Raw genomic sequence first — 25,313 nt, 5'->3', positions numbered from 1 at the left:
AGTCTGACATTTAAGCTTAATGCTACTGTGCAAAATATCAGCTAATATGAAAGGACATATTTTCCACTTTCATACATTGTTTTTACCAATACTATTCAATAATCTAACCATATAATTTAGTTGCTGGACCACATTTGCCTTTTGTTGCACAAAAGATACACATGCAAGGCAAAAAAAGGGTGCCCTGGCCAACAGACTAGATTTCTATTTAGCAGTTTGATGCCAAGAAATTTTTTTAGAACTTGCCACTGAAAAACGACAAATTAAAATATTTAGTTGGCGGACTTGAGGATAGCGAATAAAGCACGCCTGGGGGGTAAAATAGCCTTGTCAGTTTTGTAAAGGAGTCATGCGTAAGTAGTCACTGACTGAAACAAAGCCAGTCAGTGTTTTACCAGTTTGCTCATTGGTCAGATCATAGAGGATGATACAGTATTTCCATTGTTGTGGTGAAAATAGACAAAGGATCACTGTACAGAAATTCAACAATGCCTATGCCTTTTTCAAGTAGTATTTAATTTGTTTTTTTTTTAGCTCAAGGAGTATGTCAGTAGTAGTGTAATGGTACACATTAAGGGTGAAACAGTTGACAAATTCCACTGTTTGGATCTCTGGATCACGGTTTGTGATCACGTTTTTCGGTTTGGTTCGGTGTTTCAAGAAACCATCACAACTATTTTTAAAATAAATGATGTCATGTATCAATAGGTAGCTGTCAACATTTGGTGTTTTCAGTTCAGTAGATCTCCTTCCATGCACTTTTGTCTAAACTTGGCAACAACTTTGTTAATGTTTGGGGTAGGGCTGGGCGATATGAACCAAAACTGATACCAAGGTATTTTTTATTTGAATACCGGTATCCAATATATACCAGTATTTTAAATAAAACATTTTCAAAGTGTTTATAAGATTGCCTCAGTGTTTTATAGCTAGATAACCAGCGTTGAGAGCACTCAGATTATTTTTGTTGTAAATTATAAGATAATGTGTTGTTTATTCTTTAAAAAGTAATAAGTTAGCCGTTACTATGTCAAAGGAATTTTTGTTCATTTTGTTTATGAATGTTAGGTTTATATCCTCACGCTTCTGCGCGGGATAGCCGCTGGCTGTTAAGTTTAAAACTGCTTTTCAGCCAACCAGCCACTACACTACAGTACCTTAGTCCGCACAGGCTATGGGTAGAGGCACTTTTAAACCGAGTTGTAGTTCAATATTTTGACACACGGAGCGAGCAGCAGCAAGGAGCTATCGTTATCTTCTGTGCTAAGTCGCTAACAGGTATAAAACACAAAAAGATGAGATTAGTGATAAAGTCGCTACCACCAGGTGTATGTGTTGTAAATTGAATTAAATTGTAAATTGGTGTATGTGTAAATAAAGCTGTAGTCACTCACCAATCGCCAAATGCAGTCGCTGTCCAAAGTATTGCTCACTCCGATGTCGAAAAATCATCAGCGCGCCGTCATTTAAAAAAAGGTTTAATGCGCAGCACACCATTGCGCGTCATAGTGCGTCAGAGAGAATCCTTCGTAAACACGCAAGAGGCGGGCGGGGGTGAGGCGAAGTGGCAAAAAAGCAGCTAAGCAGCTCCTCGCGCCTGACAGGCGCGAGGAGAGCAAGCGGCTGTAACAAAGCGTCAAAATATGTGATATACCGGTACAGCGATACTGTCCCAAATACATATCACTTTCTAAAATATACCGGTATTAACTATAAAACCGATATGTGGCCCAGCCCTAGTTTGGGGTTAGGTTCTGTGCCGTTGAGACGTTCAGGATGACTTGCAGGTGTTCATCTATGAGATGACACTGAGGCGCTGATTTAAAAGATAATATACACTTCATTCTAATACGCCAGTCATCTTTAGAGGCCATTTGAGAGTCATTGAATATGTCCTTACAGTAGATTGGATGGGATAATGGAAGGCAATGTGGGCACTTTAAGTGAGACCGTTTTACATTCGTTTTTATCAAAGTGATTGTTGATTAACCACCTCCTCGTCATCCTTTTTACATCCAAGCAAAAGCTATAATATTTTATTTAAACACAAAAACATAGTAATTTCAGCAAAATCTGGGAGTATTCCACAGAACCTGGAACAGTTGGCAGGTATGTCAAAATACAGACCTATGCCACGGATACTCTGACTGTTTGTTAAAAAAAAAAGTCAGCTTGCCATGTTTTCAATACAAATGCTTCCACATTGCCTGCTTTTCCTTCGCCTCACGTTGCGCAATGCACATGCCTATGATTGGAACTAAACGCACACATACACCCAAACTGAGTAATAAAAAAAGAAAAAATGTATGATTCGAACGACACTCGTGCTTCTAACTGTGTCAAGTCAAGCAACAGATCAGAATTTAAACATAAACTGTTCCATACCAAGTACACATGCATATAGATTCTTAGTCAGTGACTACATGTCATTGTGTTATGAAAATAAACTCCCTTAAACAATTTGATACTGTATAAAAAAGAAAAAGAGAACGAGTGCACGGTGGATGTAAACGTAGTCACTGATGAGGGACAACGTGATTTTTGTTTATTTCAGTTAACTTTTTTGCCGTTGTTTATATTTCCTAAATGTACGGCATATTATTCTGGCAGTGCGTCAAAAAAGGAAAGCAATAAACATGGAAGGGAAGTTAGACATTGTAAAATTCTAGTGTAAATATGACGACCAACATTGGTGGCAATGAAAAAGATCCATGACCATACTGTATTTACACATTTGCTGGCGACCAGTACAGGGAGTAGCTTTTGCCCACTGTCAGTTGTAATAGGCTCCAGCTTCTCTGTGACTCTGAACAGCATAAACATTAAAAATTGATGTATGGATGTATTTATATGTATGTCTTGTATGATATGATGTGTTTATCTTATATGTGGCTACTATAATGTTAAATGTTTTGTTAACTCTTTTTTTATGTAGCATTTACAATACATTATCTCATTAGCACATTATGCGGAATTTCTAATCTTGCTAAAAAAATATGCATATTGCTATTAATGTCCCATTTTATGTAAATTCAAATTTCCATGCTGTGGTTATGGCCAAAGAGGTAGAAGAATAAATAACAATATGACGGTCACTAGACTGTGACGCAAGAGAATGTTTTATCTTTCCGTTTCAGAAGGATGAAAGGAATTTGACATACTTCCCACAGTGCTTTGCCTGGGAGCCATATGGTTCGTTTAACCTGATTGGCTGCAGGGCTTATATGCATTATTGTCCCTTGGACAAGACACTGTGTCGTGCTTTTGGATGCGCCAGACCATTTCAAACTATATGCATGCACAGTGTCTTCTACTGAGAATTTATTTTTGGAATAGGCCAACAAATACATATATTCTGTGTATCTGGGACTTCCATTTCAAATCCTCCAATTAAGTGTCATGGTGCAGCTTACCCAGAGATGTGTGTGAGTAGTTATTATTTTTTGTCTTTTAGTCTTTCTATTTTATATTTATTAACAATATGAATGAGTAGGTTTTGTCACTTTTGCTCTTATTGTAGATGTCTTTACTTATGTTATGTTTGACTTTGGATGTACAGTATGTATTGAAATGTGTAGATTGTAACGGTAGGTGTGAAATACTAGGTTCGTTTTGTATTGGTAAAAGTTTAAGGGGTAGAATATGGTTTGGCCAGGTGTTTTTGTCTCGTCATAAACAAGGCGAATATACCGGTAGTCAAATATTCAGTCTGCTTTTTTGAAAGTCATTTACAAAAGGGTCTGGGTGAGTACAGTTTAAGAGCTGTTCTAGTAGGCAGTCATGTGATGAGATTGGAATTTAACGATTGTTTTAAGTAGCACAGCCCTTTCTTCTCTCTCGGCTGCTTGCCTCTCGAGTCGCCTCTTTCCCCTCCACCTTGTTCTCATACTGACACAAACATATACACACACACACACACACACAAGCATATCAACCTTGTTTATTTTTTCCAGGTTGAACAGGAAATTGAATCAAGTTGTCTTTTATAGAGTTGGGGTTTCCTTTTCTCTTGCTGTGTACTTTGACTAGAACCAAAATAACATCACATTCCATTAATAATCACTTACACATATTTACAAAAGGTTTACATGGTATAAACATGTACATCCAACCAAAGAACACTTTTCAGAATGTACTTTTATTGTTTTATAGAGTACAATTAAAATAAATAGGAGAAGAACAGCGACAAAAAGTTGTCATGTGTAAACCATTCCATTAATAATCACTTACACATATATAGGAAAGGTTTACATGGTATAAACATGTACATCCAACCAAAGAACACTTTTCAAACTATACTTTTCTTGTTTTACAGAGTACAATTAAAATAAATAGGAGAAGAACAGCGACAAAAAGTTGTCATGTGTAAACACACAGCTTTGGTGTCAGTCTTAGACAACATAAAGCATCCAAATGTTATTTTTGCTATTGTTGATTTTGATGTTTGTTGGATTCTTTCAGCCATCGGAGTCGAGATGAGGAGCGGTCTAAACCAGGAGCCATTTCAACATCAGTCAAAAGTTTGGATGATGGGGTCTTGTCTCAGGCTAGTGATCAAGCCAGCTCCAGAGATGACAAACAGTTACCTCCACTGCCTGGTAGTTTTATTTAATATTTAGGCTTTATGGGAAAATAGTCATTTGAGGAAATAAATAAAACACACATAAATGGGACCTAAAGCAAGACAGGTGTAATGACAATAAAACATAAGTCATTACCTTTTAGTAGCGTTGTCTCAGTGAAAGGGTGCATTTTTTTTTATCGTCATCTAATACTCAACTAATAGTAATTACTAGACTAGAACGTTTGATACCCTAAAATAATTTATGATATGAGCACAGCCTGTCAGCAGCACCATGTCCATGTTTTCTTTCGTGTCTCAGACGGTCATTATTTTGTTTGTATTTTGGCAGAACCAAAACCTGTGTATGCACAGCCTGGCCAGCCTGATGTGGACCTGCCAGTCAGCCCCTCTGATGCACCTGTGCCCAGCGCCGCTCATGATGACAGTATCCTCAGGTCAGTGTCCTCTATGCTCACGCAAAGCACAGAATAACCCATCCTAAAAAAAACTGGCATGCATTGCAAGAGAAAATTTGCACACCTCCCCTGACAGCATAAATAAATGTCAGTCAGGCAATCTTGCTTTTTTATCATTTATGTGCACATATGCTTTGTCTCTGTGAACAGTATTTTATGAATGAGCAGATTTGAGTCATGCGAAAATCGTCTTGGCAGTTTCAGAATCCTGCTAAATGCCATACATGGATTAGGATTTAAATCTACAACGAAAACAAGATGGCACTTTCTCTTTTTAAATTCAGATTTGATTACCTTTTTTTGTGTCATCTGACTACCTTTTTCTTCTTTTAGGCCAAGTATGAAGCTTGTCAAGTTCAAAAAAGGAGAGAGTGTCGGTCTTCGCCTCGCTGGAGGGAACGACGTTGGGATTTTTGTAGCGGGAGTTTTGGAGGACAGTCCTGCAGCCAAGGAGGGGCTAGAAGAAGGAGACCAGATTCTCAGGGTACTTAGCGACTAAATCTCACACACACCTTCAAAGTTACTCATTCTGTTTGGAGGAACTTGATTAGACTACAGTGGTACCTCAATGTTCCATGAACAAGTTTTTAACTCAGAGCACTTGTATCTCAAAGCCGTCCCGTCCATATAAATCAACTTATTCCATGCTTGGCCCTCCCAAAACACCACAATTTCACACGTAACATGCCTTTAAAAAAGAAAAAAAATGTTTTAGATAATAGATAATGTTTGAAAAGCATTACAGTCGCATGTACTACAAACAACTATAGTCTTTTTATGTAATAATGTACTACCGTGAAATTCCAGACAATAAGCCCAAAGTTTTTTTCTTACACTTTATAAGACGGTGCGGCTAATTTGTGGATTTTTCTCAGACAACAGCCATAATAAAAATAGTTTAAAAAAAAAACAAAAAAAACAAGCAAATACTCTTAGAAAGTCTTTTTTTGATTGTGCTATGCCGCCATTTTATGGACGAGTTCGCTCACTGCAGATGCCCTTCCATTTACGGTTAGTGCTTTGTTTTTTTTGTCTTTTTTTTCAACCGGAGTGCCATTAGGCTTCCAGCCGTGCATAACAGTTTTTACTCATATGGATTATTAATTCATAACTCCAAGCAATGTTTGTAAGTTTTACAGCATAACTAAAACTACTACTATACTGACTAAACCCTCCCATGTGTGATGTCTGTAGGAGTGTTTTCATGCATATTTGTACGTGCTATCTTAATGTAATGACGCTAGCGTCGTTAGCATGAGCTAATATGCTAATACGTTTACAAGTGTCTGTGTTAATATTATTAACTTAAAATGGCATTATTTTTGTATTTTTCAGTTTCACAAATCCCTCAGTAAACTTACCAAGACGTCACCGTGGAGTTATTGAGTCTGTTTAGCTCATTAGAGAGCTAGCTTACGGAACGAGTGGGTTCAAGACTATGGCGTTATTTAGTGATGGGACAAGATGTGCCGAGGCTTTGAGGCGTGTGTCGAGTATTGGAGGGGGCATTCCCGCGAAGCGCGTATCTTTGCTTCATTTAGGGGAGGAGCCAGAAATTATGACGTGTGAAGCCTCGTGGCCAAGTTGGACCACGTGGCCGCTTCGGGACGTGCTTCAGATGCGGTTCAGATTTGCTGGCAGATTAGACAACTCAAAAACTGCCCAAGCTCCATTGAAAATGTGGGCTTTTGAGACTTGTAGCCAGTTCGGAATCTGGATAGAGAATAAAAATAGTTTTTAAAATGCCAATAGAATCAAAGATGGACGACAAACTGAATTCATCAAACGACAAACCTAATATCCATGTAATGACTATTAAATAACTGCCTTTTATCAGTGACGTCATCAGAACTTTGGTAGTACAATGGTGGGTTCAATTCTTAGCAACGTCAGTTCTCAAATGTGTTCATCACTGTAAACATTACATTTATTAAAGTAACACATTATTTATTTATTCTTTTTAACCAGCTACCAGAAATCAATAGCTGGATGGTGAAGAAATGTTGTCCAAAAAAAAAGAAAACCAAAAATAAAAATTTACTAAATCTCCTCTGTTCTGTACATAATTGTCCAAGTTACATTATATTGTCATATTACTCTTTATGCCATTTCTTCAAGGGGACAGAAAAACAATACACAACCTGCCCTATCATATCATTCGACTATGTTGTCAAAATACGAACACACAATATACATACAGTACAAAGGCAGATTTTGAGGACAGAAAAATATGTTTTGCAAGCACAGACATTATATTTTGAAAATAAATTAAACTTATGCAAAAAAAAAGTTTGAGCCAATATAAATGTGTTTTGTGCACAAAAAATGTGTTTGCTTGTTTGCTATTATCCATTTTAACAATCGAATATTAGTGTTGTCTTAAGTCAGATGGATGCACTCTCTCGCGCCCTCTCTCTTCCGCTCTCTCAACCTCACCCTTCTGCGCATTCAACTTTTTTTTCCTACATTTGCCCAGATTTCTGCTCTGCGTTCACGCAAGTTTAAACTCAGTGTTATACTTGTATTAAAAAGACAACCAATCAGAGAACTGGACAAATGTACGCTGATTGGCTGTTTGGTCTCCAATGAGAGTGCTTGTTATGTCGTCCCGGGAAGCATTAGTTCGCGCCTGATGGAGTCAATTGTAGTGTCCAATTCGGGGGCTGTATCTTTCCAATGACCCAGCCCATGCAGTCGAGGGTTTGTGGGTCATTGAGAGAGTCCTCCAGTCGTAGCCGGAGCAATTTTATTTGGGACTGACTCGCCTTCGAAAATCACAACACTTCCTGGTTGTGTCACGTGTTTACATCCTCCGGCTTGCAGTCAGGTCTACAAAGTGAAGAAAAGAAGAGAAAGAAACCTAACAAAATATTAAATCATGAAGCAAAAGTTGTTTTTATATTATCCGGTGTATGTGTGTTGCTGTCGGTGGATTTACCTCCTGCTCAGGGAGAAATATTTTATTTTTAAACATAGTGGGCTACTATATACTGTAACCTAAATTGTAAAGAGCACTCTGGTCAACTTTATTTTTAAAATCTGCTTTAAATATCCAGTGAATTTCAGCAATAATAGTTTTTTTTGGGATATCTACATGTTATGCATTACATTTTGTGTTGTTTATAAATGATAAATGGGTTGTACTTGTATAGCGCTTTTCTACCTTCAAGGTACTCAAAGCGCTTTGACACTACTTCCACATTTACCCATTCACGCACACATTCACACACTGATGGAGGGAGCTGCCATGCAAGGCGCTAACCAGCACCCATCACCCATGTTTACGCATTAATTCATTTTTATTTACTGGATTGAGGTACCATGATTCTCTTTATAAAGCAAATAGTTATTGAGTAGTTTACGGAGAAATGTTTTATGATGATTGCTTGATTAGTTCATTTTCAGATAAAATTGTAATATGTAATACAACAATCAGCTTAGCAAACTCACGTTAGTTTAGTCTTTATTTGAAGGGACAATGCACAGAAACATTAAGCTCAAAGACAGATATGTTCTGTACCAGATTATAGCTAAATAGCTCATTTCCATCTGCAGTCCCTGGCTACCTAAATTAAATGGATATAAAAATCATGCAATAAAATTATGACGATAAAATCATACTATAGCATGTAATCAAATTAAGAAAAGTCATAAAATGCCCTTTCATGGACACATACTTTTAATATACAATACAACCACACCTCATTTACATCATCACACAAAGACAATACATGCTTTTGTTCACATCTGTCATCATTTGTAAAAACAACCATGATATTAACAGACACACCTCACAATTTACAACAAAAATGCTCTCATGGATAAATATAATACAAATTAAGTTGATGTGTCAAACATAATGCCCACCTTAGTGACCGTGTGAGCAGCTTTGATTGCTCCAAAGCCACTTTTTAACTTCAATTGGGAATGAAGAGTAATCTGTTAGACTTTTCAAGTTTGTTGTGAAGTCGTTCCATTCCTTTATGGCTTTATATGAAAAGGCTGATTGTGCAAAAGAGGTTTTACATCTGGGTACGCTACACTGCCCCCTGGTGGAGGCTCGTGTTTTTCTAGTTGTCACAGCAGATGTAAACTGGACAAAGTGCTTAAGTGGCGCTGGTGCATTGTTATTTAGGATTAGATGGGCCATACGTATTGATGCTAATCTTTGAGTGTTAGCTAAATTTAACAATCTATATTTTTGGAGAACTAAACAGTGATGGTGGTGTTGTGGTTTTCGGTCAAGGATTTTGAGCGATTGTTTGTGCAAAGTTTCCAATGGCCTCAGTGTCATTTTGCTTGCCTGCGACCAACATGTTATACAATAATAAAAACGAGACATAATCATTGCATTAAGATAAGTTTGAGCTGCCTCCAGTGTTAATGAATTCCTGATACATTTGAACGTTTTTATGTTGTATTTAAGACTCTGGCACATCTGTTTGATATGTTTTTTAAAGCCAAGTGTTGGCTCTAAAATGACACCCAGGTAACGATATTCACTAACATTTTGTATTATTTCTTTATTAACCGTTATATTTGGAAAGGATGACATTTTATATTTGTTTACAAAATACATTGTTGCCTACTTGAGGTAGTTGGACATATGTGTACCCTCAAAATGGAGACAATCCAGATAATGTTACAAACAGAGAAGTATTCTTGGTCTTTCTTGTTGGAATCCATACAGTAACTGCACTCAGTACTACTCAGATATTATTTTAAACACACACAATTGGCCCTAGTGTGTGAATGTGAATAATGTCTATCTGTGTTGGCCCTGTGATGAGGTGACGACTTGTCCAGAGTGAACCCTGCCTTCCGCCCGAATGCAGCTGGGATAGGCTCCAGCCATTCCCGTGACCCCGAGAGGGACAACTGGTAGAACACGGATACATGGATGTTTTAAAATAATAAGGAATATAAATGTCCAGCACCCCTCCGACCACAAAAGGTACAAGCGGTAGAAAATGGATGGATAAATGTCTTCTGCAAAAGACCAGACTATTACTTTTATATAATTCTAAATATGGCTCTACACTATAGCAGTTGATATTTTTTTTAAATCCTGTTGTAAATGTTTTATACTTTCATTTGTAAATATGAAGTGGAACTTCATTGTAATAACTGTATATATTCCCCTATTTTGGTATAGTTGCAATTAAGGCAATAAATTAATCACAACAGCAGTAGTCCCAGTACTTTGTATATTTATACAGGTCAAAAAAATGTTTTCAGATGATCAGCCAAACCTGCATGTTGTTATATCCATTTATTTTTGCTCTGTTGTCCTGTAAATTGTCTTGAGAGTCATTTTCCTCCTTGATTGTCCTAAACACAAGCTCACAATAACAGTGGTTTAAACACATAAATGTTAATATTTTTCAGTGAAATAAAAATTTACATAGCGTCTACGAACAAATAATACGATTGAAATTGTAAACATAGTTAAAACAGATCAAGTATTAGAGCTACACACTAGTAAGACATATAATAAGACACGAATCAAGCTATTTAGGTGTAAAAATTAAAAGTAAAAGATCTAAGGCTTTTACTTCTTAACGTTGAGAAAAGATCCCTGCACGAAGCTGTCTGCAATGGCCGAATATGGGTGTCTCTTTCGGGGCAAAAAGGAGTGTAGAGCACGGAGGTTCCTCGACATTCTGATAGTCGAGGTCTCGTATTTTAACACATATTTATATCACTACTGTCACCCCAGCTTTACATGTCTGCTTTTAGATATTTTCAAAATATGTCTGTGCTTGTAAAACATATTTTTCTGTCTTCAAAATCTGCTTTTGCGGCCTCAACATTAAGACACAAATATACCGACATTTCTTTTGTTTGATCAGCCGTTTTGCTGCCGTATTACAGACACTGTTTGAAAGCAATTAAGGTGTGTAAATAAACATTTAAATTGTCTTTCGTATTGGTATATATAAGTGGCTTATAGTCCGGTCCGGGTAATATATGGAAACTTTTTTTTTTAAATAGTCCATAAAATACGGTAATATTGTACAGCCATTACTTTGGGGACCAGACTAATGCATGTCTCCTTCGAGTTGATTCTCTGTCCAGTAATGCAAAGTCTGCGTATTGTCCACTTATTATAGGCAACTTGTTTTCCGAGAGCTGCTGCTTGTTTCTCTCGTGGCATTTGACAAAAATATCTCAGACGTCTTTGAGTGGCAGACTGGAGAAGTCACTTCCAGGATGACAACACAAGAGATGTGGATGTCTGTGAACCAAAGCTATTGCTCGACCGACCATTCAGTTTGTTGATTCCGGACTCGATACAACAAATTGAAACACGGCTTCTCAATATTTTTATGGATTAATGTTTGTTGTTTGTGGGAGCATGCGCGGAGGCTTGCTGCAGCTCGTGGGGTGCAGATTTATGCTACAGTTCAACAGGGCTTGACTTGCCAGGTTAGCTGCTAACAGGTATCACATATTTTTTATGTTTTTCTCTCTGATTTGGTCGTCCGCTTTTCCTCCTTTGCACTAACTTTCTTAGTTCTGATGGTTGGAGGGCAGGATGTCAATCCCGGCGCACAAATGTCCACGTCAACTGTCGAATCAAAACTTGTTTGTTGTTTTTTCTTGTGTAAATGAAGCAAGCACCACAACATGTAACAATATATCAACTCCTCATTGCTCAAATGGCACAAACCTGTTAAAAATATAACTACTCTCGAGAGCGAAAATGCTCCTAACTCAAGGTATACCAGCAACTCAAAACATAACTAAAAGTTGAGACAGCTCTTATCTCAAATTATTTGTGAGTTAAGTAAGTTGGGGTACCACTGTATATTGTTGACTGTGTTTACAACATTGGCAAATACTATATTTCAGACAGTGATTGGGAGTGCATTCAGTTGAAAAGATTAAATAACCATCCATCCATCTATCCATTTTCTCTCACGCTTATTCTCCCAAGGGTCAAAGATTGAGCTGTAACCTATCCATTCCACTCACATTCAATGTAGACTCTCCATTAAGTGTGTTATTGTAATGTTGAAGGTAGCCATAGTACCTGGAGAAACCCCATGCAAACTCCACACAATATGTTCCAATGATACAAACCCCGATGACGTGCTAACCGCGAGGCCACGGTGCGGTTAGATGACACATCAATCACAAATGTGTATCATTTAAAACAAGAGATATCTGATTGAATCTGGCAACTGAAACTGACATAAATACATTTGAGGTGGTTTTCAAGGCTAATGTCATCTGTCTTCAGAACACTAAAGCTGTTGTTCCAAACAATTTAGGCTGTCTCTTTACTGAACCATATGTCGGAATTGTTCCAAATAGAAAACTGAACAAAAAACTCCTCAAGCTACATTGGCATACATCAAAAGTACCATCTGTCACTGGCAAATAAATGGATGGCAGTGTAGAAGAAAACTGGGTTCCCTCCAAAAGCTAAGGACTGATTCACATTTAACTGATTTAGTTTTCACATTTTTCAGCTTGTGAGATGGTCGATACTTTGATACTGTCGTTAACTAAATGTGTTTTTCCAAATCGTATCATTGTGGGAGGAACATCTGGTGGCTAACCAACGTTAGCTGCCCACGCTAACTTTAATGAATCAATGGGACTCCATCACCACAATAGCTCGGGGAATACAGTACAATGTACTTTATCTGTCAGTCTGAGTCATTACCAAGCCGTGCCTTTGGGTTGTAAGGCTCCCCTTGTGTCCAGTGTGAAGACACAATAGAAGTTGTTCTCGCTCCCTGACCCTTTGAACAGTCGTCTTTGTGTTTTACTGAGCGCCCGTTGACTGGATGACGCAGACACGATTGATGTCAGCTTCTCAGTCATTTAAGAGCATTTTTGTTACCTACAATTAGGCCTGGGCCGATAATATATTTTGCTTGACGATATAATGTCCTAGAAATTACTGTTGATAAACTATATTACTGTCAGCTTTATTTTAAGATCTAATTAAGCTCTATAATGTAATCATAATACATAATAATAATAATGAAAGTATTCCTTCCAAACGCAATAAACTTTGATTTGTCATTTTTGTTATTGTATTCGAAAGCTCAGTAACTATCAAAGTTCCTAAATAAGTAAACAAACATAAAAATACAATTGATTCTTAATCTACGTTCGCAAAAATTGCAGTTCAATAAATATTAAACATTTTGAAGTGGCATTTTTTTATACCCAGTTAAAAAAACAGGGTCAGGAGTAGGAATGTACTGATCTGACAATTTCATATCACGGTTATCATTATCATCGTGGTATTATTGAATGTGCTCAAACAGTACTTAAACACACTGTATTATTTGAACCAAGTAATTAAAAATAAAAACAAAGAAATAGAGACACTTTTAGAAAATCGACTATTTTGCATGTTTTGTGTTTTTTTTTGCTTCACTGATAATGTTTTAGTCTTAGTGTTTTATGTGTTTTAATGGCTAAGCTTTTATTGTTTTAAAAATGGGTTTGTACTGAAGCACTTTAAGATTTATTTAAATGAAAAGTGCATAACAAATAACGTCATTATCTATTATTTCTGGCGGGCGTTATGGCGTCCTACGGTATTCAGCGGTTCGTGAACACTCCGAAAAAACACTTCTGTCTCGTATTCATCTTAGTATAGAAGGACCATTCTGTTCTTAGAGAGAACAGACTTTAGGTTCAATCTGCACAATTGAATAGCTTAGTCGCTCAGACAGCAATGTGTTTATGTAAGTTTAGATTGGGCTATTTTGTTTCTTAATGGTGGAAGACTTTAATCTCTCTTGTTTTCATGTCAGCATTTATACTAGCAAGCTAGCCCCAGTCAGTCTGTGAGTTTATCAAAGTGCAGTTATCAAGCACAGTATTTCGTAAATGTTTATTTAAAACCGGAATACTAACAGTCGAGAGTTTTACCGCGGTTATCATTAATACTATTTATTGTTATATCCCCAGTTGGGTGGTTTGTTTTGTGTAGTTTTTTTCGTTGCTATCGCTTTCCAACAAATTTGGGCATACTTGCTATTTATCCGTGTTGATAGCCTCATGTTACTCACTCGTTTGAAGCCGAAATATTACCACACCGTACATTTGGCTTTGTAATCAGATTTCCTTCGAATTTTTTTTTACCTCATGGTGCTTCCTACTAGTGAGTCGTGACTAGTAGCACATTTTGCTGGTGTATTCTGTGTGTGTAAGCTTGCGTCCCCGCCTCCACCCACAGAGACACATGGAGGACTGGCAAGAGGTTTCACTCCATTCATTTAATTCTGCTACTGAAAAAAGACGCTCAGGTGCTTAGAAAAATGTAGAGCTTGAACCCTCTTGTATACCCTGTTTGAAAGCGAGAGACAAAGAAAACAAACACACACAGACATAGCAATTTATCAACAAAGTTATCGTGTTCATTTTCATTTATAGTTCGATTAATGGCCGCAATGTTTTATAATGTTAGACTTTTAAGTCAGCGGAAATTACTAAGTAACATGACAGCACAGTTTGCTGGTCTTATTGCAATGGTAATATTGTTTCCCTCTTTATTAACTAACTGTCCATGTTTTCTGCTTCCCGCTAACTGCTTAGATCGTACTGTGTTTGTATTTTCCTTTATGAACAAACATGTTAAAATTTCCTGGACATTGTTCTTCATTTTTGGATTGTTGCTTTTTGTCCCTGGTGTGCTTGTGGAGATAAAGACATCACGTCGTTCCTGTTTCTGGAAAGGATGAAGGTGTCATTCTGAAGCCCATGTGTTTTTGCTTCCGCCGTTCTACCTCCCTCAAGCAAAGTCAATAAACAGCACTTATTGTATTTGGGAGGGTAGCAGGACATGAGGGGGAGGCTTTTATAGTTGTAGGGGAAGGGCTGTCCAGCTGTACAACTTTGCTTAATTCTCTTTAGTTCAGTCATATTTGTTGCTCACAAAATACTCTTGAAACATACTCAAGTATACTTTTTCAGAGTTGACATTGTGGGCCTCCATGCAAGATGTTCCAATATTTTATCAAACTCCAAGACTATTTTTTTTAAAATCAAAAAGGACTCTTTATTTACACTGTTGCTGTCAGTTAGAGCCGATCCACATGCTTCTTTGATTAGCACAGATTGTATGGTGGTTATCCTGACAATTACAGTCATCTGGTGGACTTAAGGTGTAACTACAATGTTTAATTTCTGACGTATTCTACTCACTGCGATCTTTGCTCCCATGTGGCAACCCCCAGGACTGAAAACCTCTGCTTTAAAGGTTTTCTTTGTTAGGTGTAATACATGTCAGATAACAGCCAGTGTCCTCATTCTTCTAAACTTTTAATTCATGTATCAGAGAAGTTCAAATCATTCAAATGATCGTCCATTTGTCAGTGCATTGTCCAATTAAGGATCAAATATAGAGTAAAACATTGTTTCACATAATGTTTTAGTTAGTCTTTTACACTTTTTTGTGCTTGTAGGTGAACAATGTGGACTTTGCCAACATAATACGGGAGGAAGCAGTGCTATTTCTGCTTGATCTCCCGAGAGGAGAGGAAGTTACAATTCTCGCTCAGAAGAAGAAAGATGGTGAGTAATGAGTATGTGAACAACGTCAGCCATCTGTTCCAGCATACCAAGGTAATTTCAAAACTTAACTTAAATTTTGTCTTTTGCAACTTCAGTGTACCGCAGGATAGTGGAGTCGGACGTTGGCGACTCCTTCTACATCCGCACACATTTTGAATATGAAAAAGAGTCACCATACGGATTAAGCTTTAACAAGGGGGAGGTGTTCCGTGTGGTAGACACTCTCTACAATGGCAAATTAGGCTCCTGGCTTGCTATTCGCATTGGCAAGAACCATCAGGAAGTGGAGAGGGGCATCATCCCCAACAAGAACAGGTAAGTCATACGTTTATTACCTGTACTGTACTTTCTGGGCGACTTTAGTTTGTTGTTCCGTATTTTAACATGTTTTGTCCTTATGGAAGTGTTTTGAAATAGGTCATAATATGCATTGAAGTAGTCATTGTAGTCATTGGTGCGATCTCTAGTCCGCAGGTGAAACTCAACAAATTTGAATATCGTGCAAAAGGTTGTTTATTTACTAGCTGAAAGTAATAATAGGCTCATAACATGCAACTCAAAATATTTAAGGCCTTATTTTGATATAATGTTGCTGATTATAGTTTATAGCTTATGAAAATCTTGAATTAAAAATCTCAGAAAATGTGGTGTTTTCAAAAACTGTAAGCCATGATCATAGAAATTATAAATAAAGACTTGACATACAGTATCTCACTTTGCATGTAATGAGTTTATATCACATATTAGTTTCACATTTAAAGTTAAATTGCTGACATGAACATTCAAAATGTTTTAGTTAAAACCTGTATATGACAATTTTGCATGAATTGGCGTCACTTACCAAAACCTAAAAAAATAATATTGTTATTAAAAAAAGTGCACACGATGTAAATGTAAATTGTAATACCTCTGCAATTTCCCTAATAAAAAAAGAAAAATAGATAAATTAAGAGTGTTCTAAACACCCAAACATATTAACATAAAACACATTTTATGGAGAATAATTATAGTTTTATATGCAGAAAACTGTGTGAAATACAGTACATAGAAATGACAATTGAAGCAAATAAGGCAACAAGCGCAGAGGGGGTAGGAGAGCACTGCAACATAAAAAGATTGTGTGAATAACGGAACAGTAATCCTCTGTTTTACTGGTAATGATTGTCATCATGTAAAAAAACTGAGGGGGACACGTCCCTCAGTACCCAGTGCCATCTGCACTCATGCCTCAGATGATATACAAAAAACAGGTTCAAAGTTTTTGTTAAATCGAGGTACAACTTAAACCAAATTTTACTTTTGCTGCAATATTGCTCACTATAGTTTTATATTGATGTAGGTAATTAAATGTAGTTTTAATCAATAGTCCCAACAACTAATCCTACTTTTGTTTGCCCCAGGGCCGAGCAGCTGTCCAGTGTGCAGTACACCCTCCCCAAAACACCAGGGGGCGATAGAGCAGATTTCTGGCGGTTCCGTGGTTTGCGAAGCTCAAAGAGGAATCTGCGGAAGAGCAGGGAGGACCTTTCAGCACAGCCAGTTCAGACTAAGTTCCCCGCCTATGAAAGGGTGGTGCTGAGGGAAGGTAAGCAGAGTTCAAAGCAGCGACATCAATCAAATTGAGAATATCATATTTACATTTTATTGTTGGGTTGAGGTCTTTAAACTAGTTGGGTTTTAACTTGAATTGATATGACGTTTATCTCTTTTGTTGCTTGTTTTGTACTGCCAGTTTGCATTTTTGCTGTTTGCATAGTAGAATTTCAGTTAATAGTAATGTAAAGGCTGTGATGGTTTTTAACCTTGACAGTTTTTTCGTCACTAACAGCTGGGTTCCTAAGGCCAGTGGTAATGTTTGGACCAATAGCAGACGTGGCAAGAGAAAAACTGGCACAAGAAGAGCCTGATATCTTTGAATTGGCAAGTAAGTAGTCAAGGACCAGTCCCTGTTTGCTTGTTGTCTTAATGTGTGCCGTGTAATATATGCAGTGCTTGTGCTAAAAATATCAAGATGATGCGGCATTCATATAGCAGATGTGGAAATCAGTGTTGGGTCAATGGCTCTTGTTACAGATCTCTCACATTGTCAGGTCATGATTTAATGCTGCAGGTTTTTAAACACCACTGTATGAAGACGCGTGCTGCATTTGTTTCTCGTCATTTTAAACTACGTTAAACTCCTTTGAACAGGAACGATGATTATTTTTGAATAAGTGTGTATATTTTATGTTATGCTTAAAACTTACACACGCGTCATCATGTTTCATGAAATTGGGACATGATTGCATTCCAAATGTGAAAACTTACTCTTACACCAACAGTTGTGGTCAGAACTTTACAGACACGCATCATTGGCATGAATGTCGTATTGATAATTGTATTTCAATTATATATTTGAAACATTATTTTCCCTGGGTGGAATGCCTATACAATTCTGTTTGTCACCACTTTTTATAAACAAGCATTGGGTGCACAAGTTTGAATTTGTTTTGGATTTTGATGCATTTACATATGGTCAATAGCAATGTCCCCAACAATTTTGCACGGGTCTAAGCAGCCCCCCAAATTCCCTAAGCATTCCTTGGACCACCTAGGAGCATAGCAAGTTACATGGATTTTTAAAATATTAAAATTATAGCAGTAATTTTCTGAATTTTAGTAATCAGTAAGTGGATTTGGCTCACTGGCAATAAAAATGAAAACAACTTTGCTTTTCAGGAGCCATGTAGTACATAGTGCATTCATGTTGTTTCAGTTGTCGTGCCTCCTACAACCACGGAATGCCCTGACACTTTGCCCCCACTTGCTTATTCCTGTAGTAGGCACGCAGTTCGAAGTAAACATGCACCATCTACCTATTTATATGCAGCCTGTTCGTTTTGCCGTTGTAAGAGGTTGGGTTTAAGTCTGTCGTGCTGTTATCATGACAACCTGCACAACTGGTTGGCATGTGCATAACACACTGTTAAGGACATTGATTGATTGCGTAAGTAAATTCGTATGAACCACGTCATGTCATTGGCGGGAGTGGCCAGCGGCGCTGAATACCCCAGTAACTGGACATGTTCATCATTGTTTTATCTGTTTTCACCGCTTGTTGTTAACTGTCACTCACTAAGTTGCATTGCGGAATTGTACATCATCGATTGTGTTAATTTTTTTTTATTGTTCAGTTTGGATTTAATTTGACATGCTGCATGAATTGGTTGCGCACACACAACACAGAAGCAGTGCACAATTACGCCCATGCAGCATTGTTCAATAGTATACATACAGGGTCAACTTTCACTTTGACCAGACTTTTTGTAGCCGATTGGATATTTAACGTTTCTTCATAACAGAGTTCATTTAAATTGGTTGGTTTCCTAAGCTTAGTCCACAAATATTTATTTGGGTGAAGGTTAAATGGTTTTATACGTTCCAAGACAAGGCCTGTTGCATGTTTGTGATCATTTGAAGTTTAAGTCGTCTCTTAGCAGGCAGTGTGCGTCCAGTCCCCGCTCAGTGATTGTGTAAAATGGTTGTTTGTCTCGAGTCCTGGGTGTTGTTGTTCTTTTGCCTGAAGTCAGCTGGGATAGGATCCAGCTTTCCATGACCCTAAACAAGATAAGTAGATAGTAGAGAATGGATGTTTGGTTTCAGTCACACAGCGGTTGATTTAAAGGATATTATGATTTTATTTTCGACATTTAAAAAACACTTTATTGTGGTCTACATAACATGTAATGGTAGTTCTTTGGTCAAAATTGTTCATATATTTAGTTTTACAGACCATCTTCAAGCCACTTTCTTACTGTCTATTCAGAATGCATTTTTTTGTGGGCGATTTTATTTACATACCAAAGCCCTCCTTCAGGCCAAGCCCCCTTGGACTGCATATCCACCCATTCAGCCATGTTGTAGTTTTTAGTGCTTCCATAACAAGTCTTCTAAAAGGTAAAAGTGACAACTACCTATATAAGCTATTTTTTATTGGAAGCATTATTACTGGCGACAGAGCATTGGTGGTCCCTGGGTTGTTTCTAATCATCATGAACGATTTCCATTGATCAAAGGGTGGGTCTTCCAGACCTTGGCAAAGTGCTGACAGATCCAGATGACAGGAGTTCCAATAGGCAACTTGTAAAAATACATTCTCCTTGTTAGAGCTTATATTAGTTCCTGGGACTTTCCCATTGTTTTTTATTGGTCGATCCAATGAGTGCTGTCAATCGGTTTATGCTGCCAAAGACAAATGACTGCGATCAAGTACAATCATTAACAATAAGTTAGTCAAAATACATTGTGAAACATATAGCACCATTTATTATAGATATAAATACATCACTACAAACTTGTGAACATTTTTAAATAATTGAAAATACATCCAAAAGTGTGCACTCAATTCTTGATTTAAAAAAATCCTGATCATAATCATTCCACTGATTTAATAAATAAGTCAAAAGGAAAAAGAGATTCATGACCACAACTGTGCAAGCAACCACACCTTTTTATTTTTCAATTCATGTCTATCACTTCAGTGATCTTTTTGTAACTGTATTTTCTTTTCAGAAACACAGCAACAACAAGGAGGGGAAAGTATGTCATTTAGTGCATCAACTTGCATTTGCTTTATTTTAGTCACAGATTGGCAGATGGTGAAGCAGCAAGCGTTTGGTAGTTTGCTGGCTGGTAGATTTAGGGGAATACCACTTGATTTAAGAGCTCGTAGTAACAATCATGTCCAAATGTATTGGCGAATCTCTGCCTTGCAAGACTATCTGCAATATACTAACTCACTGCCAATACCGCATAACAAACATGAAGAGTACATGAAGTACAAAGGTACCTCAATTTTTGTTAGGAACCCATTTCAAAAGGTCAGATGAAAACCAAATCATGCGGGAATCGAATTCCATTTTTCCTATAGGAAATAATGTAAATCTACTTTTAGTGTTTCTCTCCTCCTTTATCAAAGTGCCGTCACTTGCAATTTTTTGGACCCAGGGTGGCTTATTTTGCAGTTACACCATAAAAAAGCTGTTGTTTGAGACTCAGACCGAGTCACACACATTCTTTGTTTGGGCAAAATGGTATAGGGGCATACATATGAGTGTTACAAGCAAAACGGTATATGAATATTTTGGCGAACATTTTCGTCACAAACTGAACCAAACAAGGAGTTGGGCATGCAAAAACCGAGGTCCTACTGTACAGATTTTGTTATAGAGATCTCATGGGACTGCGTAAGCTATCAATTGATATCTAGTACCCATCGAAATTTTGTATCTCACCGCTCTCCCCCTAAGTTAGCTTGAATAGGCTCAGCTTTTAGGGTAAACGATAAGGATGGATGAATTGATAATGTAAGTAATACAAACCAGGAATGGTTGCATGAAGTTACAGAAATATATAAATCCTGTGATTAAGTGGTATTCTCATGTGAAAGAGTGGTTTCATCATGTAGAAAGACCCCAGCAAGTCAGCATGTTAAAGATGTGCGCTCAAATGTGTGTCCACACAAACGCGAGTATTTTAAAAACACATGTTTTTCTTATAGCCGTTTGGGCACATGCAAAGATTGTTTTTTTTTCATAACGGTATTTTTTTAAACAGATTTTTATAAACCTCATGCTTCAGCTTTTGTGTATGGACAAGTAAAACCAACTTTTTGGTTTGTGTCCTGAGAAACGTTTGTTATTATTATTATCTTATGTATTTAAACCGTATTCGACAACAGAACACAATTAATGAAGTTATTGACTTACGGGTGCTGATTTTTATATTATGCGAATATGCGTGCGCCTTGTAACATGTACAGGGATTTAAAAGTGGAGTAGTTTTAAAAGTACACTTTCCAGTTACCGTCCAAATTCTATCTCTTCTCTCAAATTTAGTAAGGTAGTTTTTGACCAAATATTTGTAATATCCCCATAAATGGTTTAATACTGAAAGAAAACAAGTAGGGTGGTGTCACTTCTCAATAGATTTAACCAAATCTTTGTCGTTAGTTTTGCAAACCTTGTTACTTTGGTTACTTTCATCTGTTAAAAGGCACCGCTGTGGTTGGGTAGTTGTAAATTAAATCTCACAGTACACGCTAAAGTTGAAAAGTTATTTTACTGTGTGTTATTTGAGTAAAGCATGTGGCATCTATTGTATACTAACATTATTAAACAACCTTTTAGGTATGTCTACAAAATGTAATATGTCTGAATACAAAGTTCAAGCCAATTGTATAAGGGTAAACATATAAATAAATAATTGATTGTATGTATTTTCATTGAATGGCTTTCCATTCAAGTATGCAGCCCAATAGATCATTTTAATATCCCACAAAAAAACCTACTCCTTAAGCATGTATTTAATGTAAAACCATAGCAACATCTCTGATTCGCACATTTTATGTTTAATATACATACATGTAGCTGCACATGGTTGAAATGTCTGCGTTGCATGGCAACAAAAAAGTTTGGCTTGGTATAGGCATTGGGAGATGATTTTAGATCTTACTGGGTTTAAAATGTGGAGGTTTTTTGTATAATGTCTTGTATGAGTCACCACCATCCTCATGAGAACAAAAGACTACTACCGGTACTCCCTTAAGTGCTTTGTGTTTCCAGGCAGGACACCATTTCTTAATTTTATGTGACACATAAACTTCCTGTCCACATCCTTGCCTTAACCTCAGCAGTTTATAACAGTGAATGTGCATTGTCATTAATCCCAAATGACCCTCCTACTTTTATATTTTAACGCCAATGTTTTTCACAAGATACACTTCTGGCAGCATAAATTATATCCTTATTTGCATTTGCACGCATACAGCTATTTCAAACCATTTGCATTAATCTATCCAAAATACATAATGGCTAATGCATGAATTGACCGCCACCCTCATTTTGCCTTGACATCTGTTTTCTTAAACACTTGTCTTCTCCTGTACAGAGATTCTTCTTCTGTATTTTACAGTTCTTTTTATGGGAGTTGACAACCGCATGCCACAAGGATGACTAATTTGGTCACTGCCTGTCTTCACTGCTTATCTTTAGTAGATGCGAAGCAGTTACACTCTTCTCGTTGCCTTCCACAGAAAGTGAACCACGGGATGCTGGAACTGACCAAAAAAGTTCTGGCATCATTCGCCTGCACACCATCAAACAGATCATTGACCGGGTGAGAGAAATCCCTGATGAAATATAACAAAAAGCATAACCAAATAATATAACCATGCTAACTTATGGCTGGCTCATCGCTACCATCTGGTGGAGAACCTCTGTTTACTCAACAAAGTGACGCAAATCAATGTTATTAAAAAAATAACAGTATTATTTTGTGTAAAAGGACAAACATGCGGTGCTGGACATTACTCCAAATGCAGTGGACCGTTTGAACTACGCCCAATGGTATCCAATAGTGGTGTTCCTCAACCCTGACACAAAGCAAGGCGTCAAGAACATGAGGACCAGACTCTGCCCCGAGTCTCGGAAGAGTGCCAGAAAGCTCTATGAACGCGCCCTAAAGCTGAGGAAGAACAACCATCATCTCTTCACCAGTGAGTCACCTGGGGAGGGTTTAACTAACTAAATGAGGGGGAAAAAAAATAAAATTTTACGAGGGTAAAGAAAGACATATTTTATGTGCTGCACTGATAGGCTCTACATTTAATCAAACTGCTGTTGTTTATTGGTGATGTCATTCAACCGCACTGCTGCTGTAGGCCTGTTTTGAATTTGTTTTGTGTGCCATGACTCAGAAGCTCACATATAGGTGATAAAAATGATTTCTGCCCTGGGTGGTATTCCATTTCAAGCAATCCCCTCGACAAACACAATGAGCAGCAGGTTTTTGTTTATTTTCTGTGTAGAAACTAATTGTTTTAAAATGTGCCCCTGCCGTTCTTTATGTGTTCAGCAACCATTAACTTGAACAACATGAACGATGGTTGGTTCGGCGCACTGAAGGAAATCATCCAGCAGCAGCAAAACCAGCTGGTGTGGGTTTCAGAAGGCAAGGTAAATAAAGCACATGTGAACACAAACCATGTTTTCTTTCATCAAGCAGTACAGTCCCGTCCGCATATTTGTTTTTTTTAATGTTGTACAAGAATATTAACTGATATGATCTAGCAGCCGATTATGTTTATCCATACACAGTGTGGAGACGCTCTCCTAAGCTAAGAATCACTTTCATTACGGCAAATAAACTGCATTTCTTAGCATCTTAAGTGTCATTATCAAGTATTATTATGACTGGAGGAAGAGGCAAAACATTTAACACACTCAAAGAGCAAGCCAGGTGTGGGCATGCTAATAGCTAAGCAAACTGCTAAGCTAGCGTTAAACAACACAAGAACTTATACTTAGACTTCTTAGTAAACTTTAGGAAGTTTAGATGGAACCATGTTACAGCCAAAAGTATGCAGCTATTAACAGGAAAATCCTCTATAGAGGATATAATAACTGTTGGTGTGTCAGCATTATCAGAGGGCACGTAAGAGGAGGGTGGAACAATCCATACATTAGTGATGTCGATACCAGAGGCTAGTGTCAGTTTTTGGTGGATAATAGAGTGATTGGGGCGATATTTTATTTTTTAAAGCTTTTTTTTGTAGATGTTTTTATTGTCAAAAAACTCAAATAATATCCCGGACACAGCAGGACTTTGAGTGCAAAATACAAAGGATTTCAACGAGTAGTAGATAGTTGTTTTATTTTTTTATTTATTGTGTACTATTGACTTTTGTTTTGCTCAAACCATTGTGTAAGAGAATAGCCACTAGTTTAAATAGTGTGTTGATATTGTTAAACTGTCAATAGCATTCACAATATATGAATTTAAAAATGTACAGTTAATACATGTGGTCAGTATTGGTATCAACCAGTCTCATTCATGGATGATCGGAATCGGCAGCAAGAGACCATGATTGGAACACTCTAGTTCTAACTGATACTGTTTGTGTTGTGGCATAGTGTACATTTCTATTTCCAAAATCACACCACTGGAGCTCTCCAGTGCCTGTCTTAAAATGTGTGAAGTGAAGTGAATTATAATTGTATAGAGCTTTTTTCTAGAGACTCAAAGCGCTTTACATAGTAGACCCTTTATCTACATCTAAGCTACATTTAAACCAGTGTGGGTGGCACTGGGAGAAGGTGGGTAAATTGTTTTGCCCAAGGACACAACGGCAGTGACCCGTATGGCGTTTATGTAGAGATTAAACAATTTTGGGGTACGCGCAGCATATATTTAGCGTTGTAGACGTATGTTCACCTAGCTTTGTGTATTGCTACATTTTAGATAAGTAACTTCTAACCCAGTTCAAGACCAACCCTCTGATGCCATACTGTTCTAATTTGTTATTGAATATGTTATTGTGTCAAATGCTTTTGTTAGATCCATGATTAACACTGCAGCTGCACACTGTTTATCATCTATTGCATTGGTAATCTCTTGCGTTATTTCGATTAATGCCATCGATGTGAACTGTTAGTTCTGTGTTCGTATTGGCTTTTATTGTGTCAAATGCTTTTGTTAGATCCATGATTAACACTGCAGCTGCACACTGTTTATCATCTATTGCATTGGTAATCTCTTGCATTATTTCGATTAATGCCATCGATGTGAGCTGTTAGTTCTGTGTTCGTATTGGCTTTTTGCGAGTGTTCACATATTTTTTTTATAAATTTGCCCAATCTGTTGTAAATCATTTTTAATACATTTAGAAAATTGTGGAAGTAAGGGAACAG

General features: G+C 37.3%; 1 protein-coding gene across 20 annotated transcripts in view; it reads left to right on the top strand.

The window, feature by feature from the left end:
• The window catches only part of LOC133615995 (tight junction protein 1-like), a 304,853-nt gene that overhangs the window by 254,036 nt on the left and 25,504 nt on the right, over window positions 1–25,313 (top strand). For 11 of the 20 annotated variants that reach the window (XM_061974957.2, XM_072914757.1, XM_072914758.1 and 8 more), the window contains 11 exons: window positions 4,462–4,598; window positions 4,914–5,019; window positions 5,374–5,524; window positions 15,477–15,585; window positions 15,681–15,900; window positions 16,986–17,170; window positions 17,414–17,509; window positions 20,137–20,163; window positions 22,658–22,740; window positions 22,909–23,119; window positions 23,479–23,579. In XM_061974957.2, coding sequence (XP_061830941.1) covers window positions 4,462–4,598; window positions 4,914–5,019; window positions 5,374–5,524; window positions 15,477–15,585; window positions 15,681–15,900; window positions 16,986–17,170; window positions 17,414–17,509; window positions 20,137–20,163; window positions 22,658–22,740; window positions 22,909–23,119; window positions 23,479–23,579 — 1,426 coding nt within the window. The remainder of the gene's footprint in view (window positions 1–4,461; window positions 4,599–4,913; window positions 5,020–5,373; window positions 5,525–15,476; window positions 15,586–15,680; window positions 15,901–16,985; window positions 17,171–17,413; window positions 17,510–20,136; window positions 20,164–22,657; window positions 22,741–22,908; window positions 23,120–23,478; window positions 23,580–25,313) is intronic. The other 9 variants (XM_061974970.2, XM_061974971.2, XM_072914763.1 and 6 more) reach the window with 1 other exon arrangement.

The sequence above is a fragment of the Nerophis lumbriciformis genome, linkage group LG15 (assembly GCF_033978685.3).
Source record: "Nerophis lumbriciformis linkage group LG15, RoL_Nlum_v2.1, whole genome shotgun sequence".
Lineage (NCBI taxonomy): Eukaryota > Metazoa > Chordata > Actinopteri > Syngnathiformes > Syngnathidae > Nerophis > Nerophis lumbriciformis.
This window is presented reverse-complemented; position numbering and strand designations above follow the sequence as displayed.